Source organism: Setaria viridis, chromosome 2 (genome assembly GCF_005286985.2).
Source record: "Setaria viridis chromosome 2, Setaria_viridis_v4.0, whole genome shotgun sequence".
Lineage (NCBI taxonomy): Eukaryota > Viridiplantae > Streptophyta > Magnoliopsida > Poales > Poaceae > Setaria > Setaria viridis.
In genome coordinates, this window is record NC_048264.2 from 45,333,401 (window position 1) to 45,345,661 (window position 12,261).

The 12,261-nt window shown below is 51.6% G+C and overlaps 2 protein-coding genes across 2 annotated transcripts; both read right to left on the reverse strand.

The window, feature by feature from the left end:
• Positions 1-4,348: 4,348 nt before the first annotated feature.
• Positions 4,349-5,831, reverse strand: LOC117843180 (peroxidase 2). The gene is made up of 2 exons (XM_034723741.2): positions 5,389-5,831; positions 4,349-5,291 (listed from the first exon to the last, which is right to left on the reverse strand). The coding sequence occupies exons 1-2, from the start codon at positions 5,758-5,760 to the stop codon at positions 4,527-4,529; spliced, it is 1,137 nt and encodes a 378-aa protein (XP_034579632.1). The 5' UTR covers positions 5,761-5,831; the 3' UTR covers positions 4,349-4,526.
• A 3,678-nt stretch (positions 5,832-9,509) lies between these two features.
• LOC117845446 (peroxidase 2) lies at positions 9,510-11,555 on the reverse strand. The gene is made up of 2 exons (XM_034726496.2): positions 10,521-11,555; positions 9,510-10,403 (listed from the first exon to the last, which is right to left on the reverse strand). Exons 1-2 carry the CDS (start codon positions 11,514-11,516, stop codon positions 9,645-9,647), a joined length of 1,755 nt encoding a protein of 584 aa, XP_034582387.1. The 5' UTR covers positions 11,517-11,555; the 3' UTR covers positions 9,510-9,644.
• Positions 11,556-12,261: the final 706 nt, after the last annotated feature.

Consider the following 12,261-nt stretch of genomic DNA (forward strand, 5'->3'; position numbering starts at 1 on the left):
CTAGTAATGCATGCGCAGAGCGAGTATGGAAAAAAAAGCACAAGACCACACTTCCTGCACTCTTTTGTACTGCCACCTAATTCTTTACCTTCGGTACGAAATAGTAAAGCGGGTGAGCACGCGAAATACATGCTAGTTTGTCAGCAGTTTCACACTCTCACGTCACTAACCCCACGTCACTATAGACATGTTTTCACCTAGCGTAGGACTCAGATGAATGAACTAAGACCAGTCTGCATAGTTTATTGCTCACTTACGAGAATTTGGTAACCGAGCTCTACCGGGTAGCACGAGGGTTGCCTGATGAAAACTTTTCTATCCTCTCTTCTCATGATGATCTCAGTAATATTGTTGATATGGTAAAGAATTTGTTGCTCGTGAAACTCCTGTAAACCCCATTGAGACTGATTTGATCACCGCATGTGCGTAGGTGAACTCCTTGTTAAAAGAATAGAGAGAAAACAAATTTATGGTCTTAGTAAGTCCTTCCTGTATTAATTTATGGTTAAGGCGGTATCTTGGTAACCGTCGAAGCCTCATCGTGTCCATTTATTTTGCATCAAGATTAGTGCCAGGAGGTAGTAGAGTGAATCATGTATGGGTTGGCGAGAGAATCGGGATATATTGTACATCATTTAAGTAAGATACGGCTTTACTTTTTCCGGCACACTCGGTAAAGCTTTCAACAAAAACATACAAGGTCAATTTTAATTTTCAATGCATAGTTTCATCACGCCGTTACCAAAATTGCCATGTCAAGTTTCATTGCACAATTTCACAGACAGACTGCAGCATTTAATTCTTCAATAATGTTATGATCAAATGTGTCATTAGATGAAATGAAATGGTCTCGGTAGTGGATGTTTCATCCAATTTCATGATCTTGGTAACTATGCCGGAGGAGTATCATATCCATGAAACTCTATTCTTCTCTCTCCTTGTAAAAACACTCCTTGTAAAAACAGCCAAGTCAGTAAATATGCTGATGTGTTTAGCAATTTATTGCCATGAAACCTCCCATGACATCTCCACTGAAGCTGGTCTAACCCAACATGAACGTTCCGCCTCCAAAGTTCCAAATGAATACAAATTTAAGCTAGCTAGAATATGGGCCCAAACGTTTGGTTCGGCGACATGAGGTAGCATCGAGACTTGCGCTTGCGCAGCTGCAGCAGCTCTCCGCCGCTGATACTGCTCCTTGTCACCTCCAAAGCTCTCAGAGCAAACAGGCGGCGACCGAGCTCCTCACCGGCGGGAGAGTTGCTGGACCACGAGATGCAGAAGCAGAACCTGCCGCCTCCTAGGTAGGCCAGGTCGGGTTGTGAAAGCTGACCGGGAGACGGTAGCCCTCGTGCAGTCGTGCTAGCTTCGTGGGGAGCAACCCCTAGTGCTCCCACTCCTGCCGGATCACCGTCGGGCTGCCGGCCTTGACGTCGCACGCGCAGAATCTGAGGCACCCCGGCTTGAACCCGAAGAGCAAGCCCTGCTCGGCGACGCACACGTCTCGGTCCTCGAGGGGCAGGCAACAGCCGCCCTCCTTGCGCCACGAGCGGCGCGCCATGTCGAAGGAGTAGGTTCCCTGGCCGGCGATGGAGTACCAGGCGCACGCACCGTCGATGAAGCACAGCCGTGGGGGCTCGCGTCGAACGGCGGCAGTGGAACCGGGAGGGCCCGCCAGCGACCGCCGCCTTGGAGGCGGAGAGCCTCGACGAAGTGGGGGCACGGGGAGTAGCCATAAGTGGTCGTGAGTCGTGACGAGCATCTCGCCGCGGCCTCCTTCCACCGCGAGGAGGATGGCCCGCCGCTTCGGCGCCCTCAGGTCCGGGCCGGTGGAGGACTCGGACTTGGTGATGTCGTAGGCAGTGGTGCGCTGGTCGGTCGCCGCGAAGATCTTGGTGCCGCGAGGAGAGACCGCGAGAAGGCCGTCGGCGCTCGGAACCGGAAGCGAGCGACGGGGCAGGTGGGGAAAGGGAGCTGTGGCGGTCACAGAAGAGGCTCTTGAGGAGTTGGGTTGAACGTGAACACGAGCTTGCCCAGGCCACTAGTCGTACATCACCACCGGGGCGCAGTTTGTGCTGACGGCGGCGGGGCGCCGCCATGTCAGGCACTTGCAGACGAGACGAAGAGGTAGAAGGATCGAGCAGTCGTCCTACGGATGCATATCCCGGGCTGTGTATATTTATATCCATGCTTGGGAGGAGGTCCATGCATGCACGCGCCCTATCAGTCGGACACTACGACTAGAAACGATTTGTATTAGCACCTTAATTTTTAAATGTTGGAGGGTATAAATGCCCCCCACCAGCAAAAAGAGTGCAGTGGCTAGCCTGTTAAAACCCGTCACCACAAATGCATTATGTTGGCGGGTAACATAACCACCCATGGATGCTATTTGTGCTGGCGGGTGCTTATATCACCCGTCAACACAAATGCATTTCAATTTATATTGATGTGGAGGGTCAAAAGTTTCTAACTAGTTAAAAACTTAATCATGTATTAGATTATATATATGCATTTGTGTAGGAGTTTCAAAATTTTTAGAAGTGATTTGCAATTTTTGAAGATTTAAACGATTATAACCATGTTTATTGAAATTAATTGATATTTGAACTAATTTTTTCACAAATAAGATTAAAAAATTGCATAAAAATGACAATAAGAAAATATGTTCCATTTTAGCTCAAATCATGAAAGCACATGTGAAATTTCACAAGTTTTTTAATGTATTTATCACTTCTATTAAAACTTTTGGTGGAAAAAATTCTAATAATATGAAAATGTAGTTTGAAAATTATATAAATTGGTAGGGTGTCATTTTGTGAGTCTACAATCTTGATATAAAAGTTTCAATATGTTTTACAAAAATTATACTCTACATTATTCACAAATGTATACTTCACTAACAATGTTTCATATAACTCAAGTCACACTTTAAGCTTGTCAACTAACTTAGAAAAAGCAACTATCATATATATCCTAATATAATTTTTACATATATAACACTATATATATGTATATATACTCTCTTGTAGAAGATTCAATAACTTTTAAACTAATTTAATTGTCTAAAATATTGAAAAAGAAAAATGTATATAGATTTGTGCTGGAGGGCGATAATGTCACTCGTCAGCACAGACGCATCACCCGCCAACACAAAAGATCAAAAAATTTTGTGGACACTGAGCGCAGAGACAAAAAAAATTGGCACACACGAGTAGAGCCACCTCTCCCTTATCTTCTTTCCCCCTCTCATCTTTATCTCTTTCACCCGCTCTTCTGTCCTCACATTTCTCTCTCTCTTACCTCTAGGAGCTGCAACAACAAGGGCGGCGGACGGCAGGAGCGACGACCAAGCGGCCGGCCCGCGGGAGCTGGGGCCACAGCGACCGGCGCGGGCTGCGGGCTCGCGAGCGCCAGGGCAGGTCCAGCGCGGGGCAGATGTAGGCCGCGCGGCCTGCCGACGGAGGAGACGTGGCGGCGCAGGCATTGATGCTAGCGGAGCGTGCCGGTAGGGGCAGGTCCTTCACGGGGGTGATGCTGGCGGCGGGCAGCTGGTGGCGGTCAGCGCTGTCGGGGGCAGGGTGTGTGGGGCGGCCATTGCCGGCGGCGCGTTCGGCGGGCGGGTGCAGGACCCGGTGGGACAGCCATGGACGGGGCAGCTGGTGGTTGCCGGCGCCCGCAGGGGTAGGGCCTGGCGGGGCGACCATCACCGGAGGCACGTTTGGCTGGTGGGGCAGCCGTGGACAACGCGTTCGGCCCCCGGGGTGGCCTGCAGGTGGACGGCGGATGGAGTGGCTGACACGGGTGGCGGCGCGAAGCGATGCAAGCAATAGCGCCAGGCGGCTGCGCAGGCAGCGGCGCGGCCTCTACGACCAGCTTTTTTTATTTCCTAAAAATATTTTTGCTGGCGGGCTTCCTAAGCACCTGCTAGCGCAAATCATGATTGCGCTGGTGGGTAGACGTCCGCTAGCAAAGATGACCATTTATGCTGGCAGTGAATTGCTGGCGGGTGTCAGACCCGCCAGCAGCACCCGCCAGCAGAGATGGGTTTTGACCGTCACCGACGTAGTAGGAGTCAGACGAAACCGGTGCTACCAGGACACATATTCCCGGCCAGATCACACCAAAGCAGTGAACACGTCGTAGCATAGCAGGACTCACAGAAATCCAGTTTTGCCAAAAAAAAAATACAGCCAACTGAATTACTTAACAAATTTCTAGTACTAACTCGGTTTAGTAATTTGGAAACTATTTTACATATTTACTGAACGTAGTAGTACAGTAATCCGGTTTAGTAATTTCTGATCGGTTTAGTCAGTAATTTGGATGATGATAACCGCTACACAAGTCGTGTAATGCATTTTTTAAAATAAAATATTTATAATAAATACATATATGCAACAACAAAAGTACATACACACAATTGTAGCAGAAAACAACAGGAACAACAATTGTTGTCTTATTGGTACTCGATGAGGAAATAATCTGCACGCATATCCTCCATCACATGCCGCGGACGTGCCGGACTAAGCGTTGTTGACCCTCCAGCACACCTCCCTGATCTCGGTGAGGCCGGCGACCTGGGTGGTCTTGACCCCGATGTTGCCCATCCTCACCATCGCCGCCGCGAAGTCGGCCTCCCACTTGGTCGCATTGTCGGCGTTCGCCTTCACCTGCTCCTTGGTCGTCCCCGGCGAGAAGAGCACGGCGTCCGAGTTGAACAGCACGAACTTGTCGATGTTCTTGTAGTACTGGTTGTCCAGGTTGTCGGGGTCGAAGTCGGGGCTGAAGGGGTCCTGGTCCACCCTGGTGTCGGGGCTCTTGCAGGCCGCCCTCAGCTGACCGGCGTACCCGGAGTTCATGTCAGACAGGCGGTTCGTGAAGAACAGGCAGCGGGCGCGGCCGATGCTGTGCGCGCCGGAGAGGGTGACCATGTCGGCTTCGCTGAGCCCCTGGGCGTCGAACATCTCCTTGAGGTTCTCCAGGGTGGAGTCCGGCCCGGGCAGCTGGTTGGTCTCGCTGGCGAAGGACTCGCGCCCGTCGAACCGCCCCGCCGGCATGGCGAACTTGATCCTGCCGCCGCTGAGGATGTCGGACGCGTCGCGGGCAGCGAAGGCGAGGATGTCGGCGCACGAAACCACGTTGCGGCCGCCGCAGGCGGCCTTGGTCGCCTCCTTGGCCGCGTCGATCACGTCGAACCCGCGCAGGCTGTCCTTGTTGGGAGGGCCTTCCCTCTCCGTGTTGTCCCCCGCGGCGACCGTGTTCTTGAGGAGGACGGAGGCATCGCAGCCCTGAACAAGAACGATATGTTTCACGTCGCTCGTCACATCTCACAGGCAGCGTCGTCCAAGCAAGACAAGAAATGAGAGCTAGCTGCACTGCACGTACCCGGACGAAGGCGTCGTGGAAGAAGAGGCGGATGAGGCCGGCGCCAACGCCGCGGCCCTGCTGGTCGATGGCCTTCTTCACGGCGCCCGTCACGGCGGCTTCCGCGCCGGGGCAGTAGGAGGCCGTGTTGTTGGGGTTATTGTAGTAGCCGAAACTGAGCTCCTTGCCTGTAGGCGGATTCCTCCGGACGGGGGGAGTGTAATTGCCGCCCAGGAGCCCACATATGAGGGAGTTCAAGATCGAGAGGACCGGCCAGCCTACGAAGACGGAGCAGCCGGGTCCTGAGCCCAGCAGGCCCGCCGAGGGCCCGACGAGGAGCGCCAGCAAGCTGACGAGGACGGCGGCGGTGGCAAGCTTCTTGCTGGCAGCCATGATCGAGCTCTAGCTAGCTCTGCTGGTTCTCCTCTTGCTCTCAAGCCGATCGTGTGTGTGCTCTGCGACTTGGTTAGGGGTGCAATTTATAGCTCGCGGAAGGGTGCAAGTGTGACAGGGACACTGTCTCCGTGGTTTTCGGCGGCGCATGTTGCCATGGACGCGGAGGTCCACCGGAAGGAAGCCCACGTAACAGCTCAAGCAGCTGACCGGCGATGCTTCATCATATCCGATCAAGTTGCGCGCGCGTTGTTGTTAATTAAGCGACGCGCGCGGCACACGCGCTCTGATTGTGGCGCCGTCTGATTGGCTCGCCCCGGGGGGCTTTGATGAAGTGGTGGGAAGTTCTACACCCAGTGCGCTTGTGTTTGCAGATAATACTCCCTCCGTTCAAATCGTAGGTTGTTTTAGCTTTTTCTAAAATTTATAGATATTATTATGCATTTAAATATAGTGTATCTCTCTAGGTGTATAATAATATCTATAATTTAAAAAAGTTAAAATGACCTACAATTTGGAACGGAGGAAGTACTATTTAGAAAAAGAAATTGTTTCCAGCCTAAACAGCTCCGTACACAATCAAATTCTTACGATATCCTCAGCATATAAGGTAGTCATAAAAAATAAGAAAAAGAGAACGCAAATGGTGATTATTGGTCACTGGGTAAGATCGAACTGTAAAGTTACGGTTGCATTTTTGAGAAGTATGTACGAATCCATAGTTCCATTTCCCATACATGCCCGGGTGGCCGGGTCTACAACGACGACGGCAGGGATGACATCGCGCGCGGCATGCACGCGTTCATGTTGCCATGGACGCACGCGATGTCGATCAAATCCCATTAAAACAGGGGGAGGGAACATGCTGCGCGGCCACGAAGGTCGCAGCAAGCGCACGTACAGCTCAAGCAGCTGACCTGCGGATGCATGCATGCCTCTACTCTCATCATCCACTAGGCGTTGAGCTTGTTTAAAAAAATCGCCGCGCGGCACACGCGTTTGATTTCCTTTTTCTTTTTTTTTTTGAAAGAGAGACGCGCGTTTGATTCTACAGTTCTACTCCAGATGTTTTATTCGATCCATTTCTCCTGAAACATACGGGGGGTTTTTATATTGCCGCCGCAGCAGGAGGGATACGTATTAGTTTTTTTTTTCTTTCTTTGAAAACATAGTGTGAAGATACAAACGCCCGTATATACGTATGCACATTTATCCTTTAAAATACACGCAATGGCGTAACTCTATCCCTGTAAAACACTCTCGACGTACTAGGTCAACGGATCTTGAAATTGGCTCCCATTAGGATACTAGAAATGAAATAGGAGCTAGCTAGGATATACACAGCACAGGCATATGCACCGAACTATATATTCGGTTACAGTTAGCTTTGCCACGTTTCTGTCACTGTCATCTGAGCGTCGTTTCAGCAGTAAACAAATCTAGCTAGCTGCTGTGTCGGTTTACACACCGTAGCATAAGCATAAGCATGCCGGTGAAATCGTCCTATATATGCCACACTTTAGCACTCCTTTAGTCGGATATACACAAACTCGGCAGACCATGCATGTGCAAATCCTTTTATTTTCGAAAAATGAAGGACCAAAACTTGGAATCCAGAATGATGTTTTTCGTATTTTTGCTACTGCTACTATGCTATTGCATGCGTGTATCACGTACACACATATTTCGCGCTACATGTATAATCGACCGATAATGGAACATGAATGCAACTGAAAATCTTTTTTCAGCCAGGTCAAACATATACATGTATGTTCGAACTACCGGTCGGTACAGTACATCAATTACGAGATTGCATATACACCGGCCGTCCGGGGGTATTCGTATCACGCCCGTGATACGCAACCATGTGAATCAACCCTCCGACCTGCAGGTTGGCTGTGTGACCAACATTTCCTATTATGAGCATGACCCAACTTGTCAGTGCACCAGCAACGGAAAATCCTATCCATCTTCTAGGAGGTTCCACATCTTGTGCATTGAGATTCTTGCAATGACCAAAATTGCAGAGTTATTCTTCCTCTTCTCCTCTATTCACACTCCAACCCTAGTTGCTACTGATGCTGCGGCCAGGCGCCACCGCCCGCTTGGGCGGACGGAGACGCGGCGCCGCTCGCCGCAGTAGTGGTGGAGGGTGGTTGGACAAGCAAGAGATGGAGTGTCGTGCTCACAACGGTCAGGGTTGGCCATGGTTGCATTGCATGGTAGCGCCGCCGATGACGGGCAATGGAGGGAGCGGGGGCTTCTTTCCAGAGATGAACACGAGAGGTGCAGAAGGGGCTTTTTTGTGAAGAACATAGAGAGGAGGGAAGGAGGAGGTCTATCGTGGGCTTCGTGGGTCGTCCGATCTCTGCGATGAATCATGCATGATGTCCTCCGACCAACATGGGACGGGCCAAAATGAGAGGAGAAGAAATTAAGGTCTGTTATTGTATATGGGCCGTTTTCCCCCTTGCCGGTCGCCTAAGTTTGTTGCTAATTGAGGCCGAAAAGGCCCAACCGGGCCCATGTTTTCATCAGTCACGGTGCTCGCTCATGGCTAACTCCCACGTGGAAAAGTAGTACTTCTTGTAAAGTGTGCATTTTCCATCAAGCTACAGATAGGCATGCACCTAAATACAATACGATGTCTAAGTGCAACTGGCTGAATGAAGATTAGGGGCACTTATTCTAGGTGCAAATTCGTGAAAACGGAATGGCAGCATCTGAACATGGAAGATAAACGCTGCATGCTAAGGGAAGTCTGGATTTTTTGTAGACTGGGAAGTCTGGGATGGATCTTTAGCCTTGGAGACAAAGAGAAACTCATTATGATACATTGCATTTGGAATTGGTGGCCGGAAAGAAATCCAGTGAGGGAGGGGGAGCTTTGGAGGCGTCCTGCATCGGACATTGCATTGAGTATTTCAGTGTGATGATGCTGACAGATGAACCTCTGAAGCTGTCAGAGAAGGCGCCAAAGGCCACACCCAGCCGCAATGGCCACTCGAGGCGTCCTGCCCCAGAGCCAGAGGTTCTGAAAATTAGCACTGACGGTGATTTTATCGTAGAGTCCAGAAATGGTGGCGGGGGATTCATCATCAGAGATCGTAGTGGTGAAGCAGTCCACGCTGGAGCTGGCAATACAAGGCACCTCCGTGATGCATTAGAGCGGCTAGTTAGTGGGGAATTCAGCAGGTGGTGTTGGAAACAGACTCGATGTCGTCGAAAACTTGAAATCGGCTTTGTAGGGCACAAATGTCGCAGTAGCACCAACGGCATTCTATCCAATTTGGTGCTTCCAAAGATGGAGACTGACTCGGTGCAGATGAAGCAAGCTTTCTATTCAGGAATAGAATGCATGATATCAAAACAAATCAGGGGGGCGAAGATTACACAAATTTTAAATCACAAAACCTGTCGACAAACAAATAGTATTTCAGAGGGATCACTTTTATTTCTGTCGTCATATAGAATTTGCTCCGCCTTTATCATGTCAGCCTTATGGTGATCCGTGGTGGCCTTTTTATGAAATAATATGACAATCCTCATCATCATTCATGATGAAAGGCCAAACTGTTTGTCCTACCATATGAATATAAGTTATAATTTAGTGGAATATAAATCTTTCAGACAAAAAAAGGGGAAAGCCTAAGGTCCAGAGAAAAACAGACAGATCAGTTTTGGTCCACCCAATGGTGAAAGTGTACCTGAGATATTGCAAATAAATGAAACGTACCAAGTTTCGAATATTTAATAAAAAACAAATCAATCTCATTATAATTTTTATATGTGTTGTAAGAATGAACATATACAGTTGGAGTATTAAAAAAAGTGTATACACCGTGCTACATAATTCTGAACCACATGCAAGCACTGATCATGATTTAGCTCGATACTTGGTTGATCATCCAGCACTTCTTTCTGATCTCGCCGTCGGTGCTGTTCTTGACTCCAGCGCGGCCCATCTTCACCATCGCCGCCTTGAACTTGTCCTCCCACAGCCCCGGCTTGAACGCGTTGTCTCTCACCATGCCCGCCGTCTGGTCCGACGCCAGCAGCGCGGCGTCCGACCCGAACAGCACCTCGTGGTTGAGCACGTTCCTGTAGTACTGGCTGTCCAGGCCGCTGGGTGTCACGAAGTCCTGCGGCACGGTGGGGTCGCCGGTGCCGTTGCACTGCGAGGTCAGAGAGGCGGCGAGCGTGGCGTTCATGTCCGAGGCGTTGGGTGGGAGGCGGTCGGAGAAGGACGAGCACTGGGAGCGGCCGACGGTGTGCGCGCCGGAGAGGGTGACCATGTCCTCGGTGTCGAGCCCCTTGGCGGCGAACATGTCCTTGAGCTCCTTCAGGCTGGCGAACGGCGGCGGCAGGTTGGCGATGGCCGCGCTGTCGAGGGACACGTACCCGTCGTAGCGCCCCGCTGGCATGTCGAAGTCGACGGCGTTGCCGCTGAGGAAGAAGGTCGCGTCGCGGCCAGCGAAGGCGACGATGTCCGCGCACGAGACGACGCCAGGGCAGGCGGCCTCGAGCGCCGCCTTGGCCGCGTCGATCACCTCGAAGCCGCGCAGGCTCAGGTTGGGTACGCTGGCCCTCTCCGTCGGTTGGGTAGAGCCGGTCGTGTTGAGGAGAACTGAAGCATCGCACCCCTGAATCACACCATCGTCGCAGGACGTAAGAACAAAGGAATTTTCAGTATTGCTACATATGTTCATCCATTGCTAGCCATCGATGAGAATTGGCTCAATGAAAGAGATGGGTAGTACCTCAACGAAGCAGTCGTGGAAGAACAAACGAATGAGGCCAGCGCCCGTGCCACGGTTACCGTCTGTGGCGTTTTTCACGGCCGCCCTGACGATGCTTTCTGCGTCAGGGCATGAGTACCTGTAGTAGCCGACACTGAGCCCTGATGGAGCAGTGCTTGGGCTAGGGCTAGGAGGGTAACGAGGTGGACTCGAGATTGAGCTAGACGGGCTTGGGCTAGGAGGGTAATTGGGTGGACTCGAGATTGAGCTAGAAGGGCTTGGGCTGGGGCTGGGAGTAGGATAGGATGGACTAGGGATCGATGGGCTTGGGCTTGGTGAGGGATATATCGGTGGGCTTGCACTCGGAGGATGAGATGGTGGAATTGGGATGGGGCTCGTGCTTGGAGCATAGCTGCTGGCAGGGCTTGGGCTTGGTGAAGTATACGCTGGTGGGTTTGCACTCGGAGTCGGGCTAGTGCTCGACGGGTAGGTGGTCGGGCTTGGGCTTGTGTTTGGAGGATAAGTAGGTGGGATTGATGGGCTCAAAGGACTTGGACTGGGAGGATAAGCAGGCAGGCTTAGTGGACTGGGTGGAGGATTTGTAGGTGGAGTCGAGCTCAGTGGGCTCGAGCTAGGAGGATAAATGGGTGGGTTTGGGTTGGGAGGATAAGCAGGTGAGCTCGGTGGACTGGGAGGAGGATTCGTAGGTGGAGTCGAGCTCAATGGGCTCGGGCTAGGAGGGTAAATGGGTGGGCTTGGGTTGGGAGGATAGGTTGGTGGTGGAGTTGAGCTCAATGGACCTTGGCTTGGTGGATGAGCCACCGGTCTGGGGCTCAGCCGAGGATTAGTGGGCCGCGTCGGTCTCGGTGGATTTGAGCCCGTCGGGTTCTGCCTTGGAGGAGTACCAGGGATCGCTCTTGGGCTTGGCGGGCTCGGGCCAGGAGCATAAATGTTCTGGGACGCCACCGATCCGAGGAGCGCAAGAAGCAAGGTTATTGCGACAGCAAGCTTAGCCATGGTCGCCCCCTCAGCTGGTGATCACGGAAACCTTGTGTTTCGGCTCGAGGTTACGCGCGCCTGATTTATAGCCCGCTCGCGCCGACCCATCCCCAGAGGCGAGGAGAGAACGCGCAGGGAATGTTGCCGCGCGCCGGGGGAGCCTCTGCACGTCTGCGTTGGTGGACGCTGAGAAATTCAAACAGGGGAACATGGAGGACAGGGACACAGGTGCACAGCTCAAGCAGTTGACCCGCGCCGTGCTTAACTACCTCTGCCCCGGCCGCCCTGTTGTGCTAATGCTAAGCTGGGCGGCACGCGCTGGGATATCATATGATCGGATGCGCGTTCTACGATGATGATTGGCTCTGAAATCGCGGCAGGGATCGGTCGTTTCTGCGTGTTGGTGAACGGTGACTTGGTTTATCGTTAAACAATGCAGTGTGCAGGTATGATGTGGGCGACCGCAGCTGGTTGACGGGCATTATTTCTGCCAGTTTCGTTTGACATTCTTGGTACGGTGTTTCAGAAATGAAATTATGCTGGTGCTAACTGTGCGCCGTCGGCGCATAGTTTATTGGTAAGCACCGTGTGGTGTCGGTGCAATTAGCGAGGTTAACGCGTAGTGATGCAGAGTATTCCGGTGTTCCACAGCACCGGAATACGCTCGCCACTCTTCGGCTGGCTTCAGAAAAGAAGCATGCAGATACCTCCTTTGAATGACAACAAACAAACAAACAAGAGATCGACTGGAAGTCAGGAAATA

What these genes read in the sequence shown, in the direction of transcription:
- LOC117845446 (XM_034726496.2), bottom strand. Translation starts at nt 11,516, where the DNA reads ATGGCTAAGCTTGCTGTCGCAATAACCTTGCTTCTTGCGCTCCTCGGA. An exon ending in TCCACGACTGCTTCGTTGAG is followed by an intron (nt 10,404 to 10,520) that starts GTACTACCCATC and finishes GGTGTGATTCAG; the next exon opens with GGGTGCGATGCTTCAGTTCT.
- LOC117843180 (XM_034723741.2), bottom strand. Translation starts at nt 5,760, where the DNA reads ATGGCTGCCAGCAAGAAGCTTGCCACCGCCGCCGTCCTCGTCAGCTTG. An exon ending in TCCACGACGCCTTCGTCCGG is followed by an intron (nt 5,292 to 5,388) that starts GTACGTGCAGTG and finishes GTTCTTGTTCAG; the next exon opens with GGCTGCGATGCCTCCGTCCT.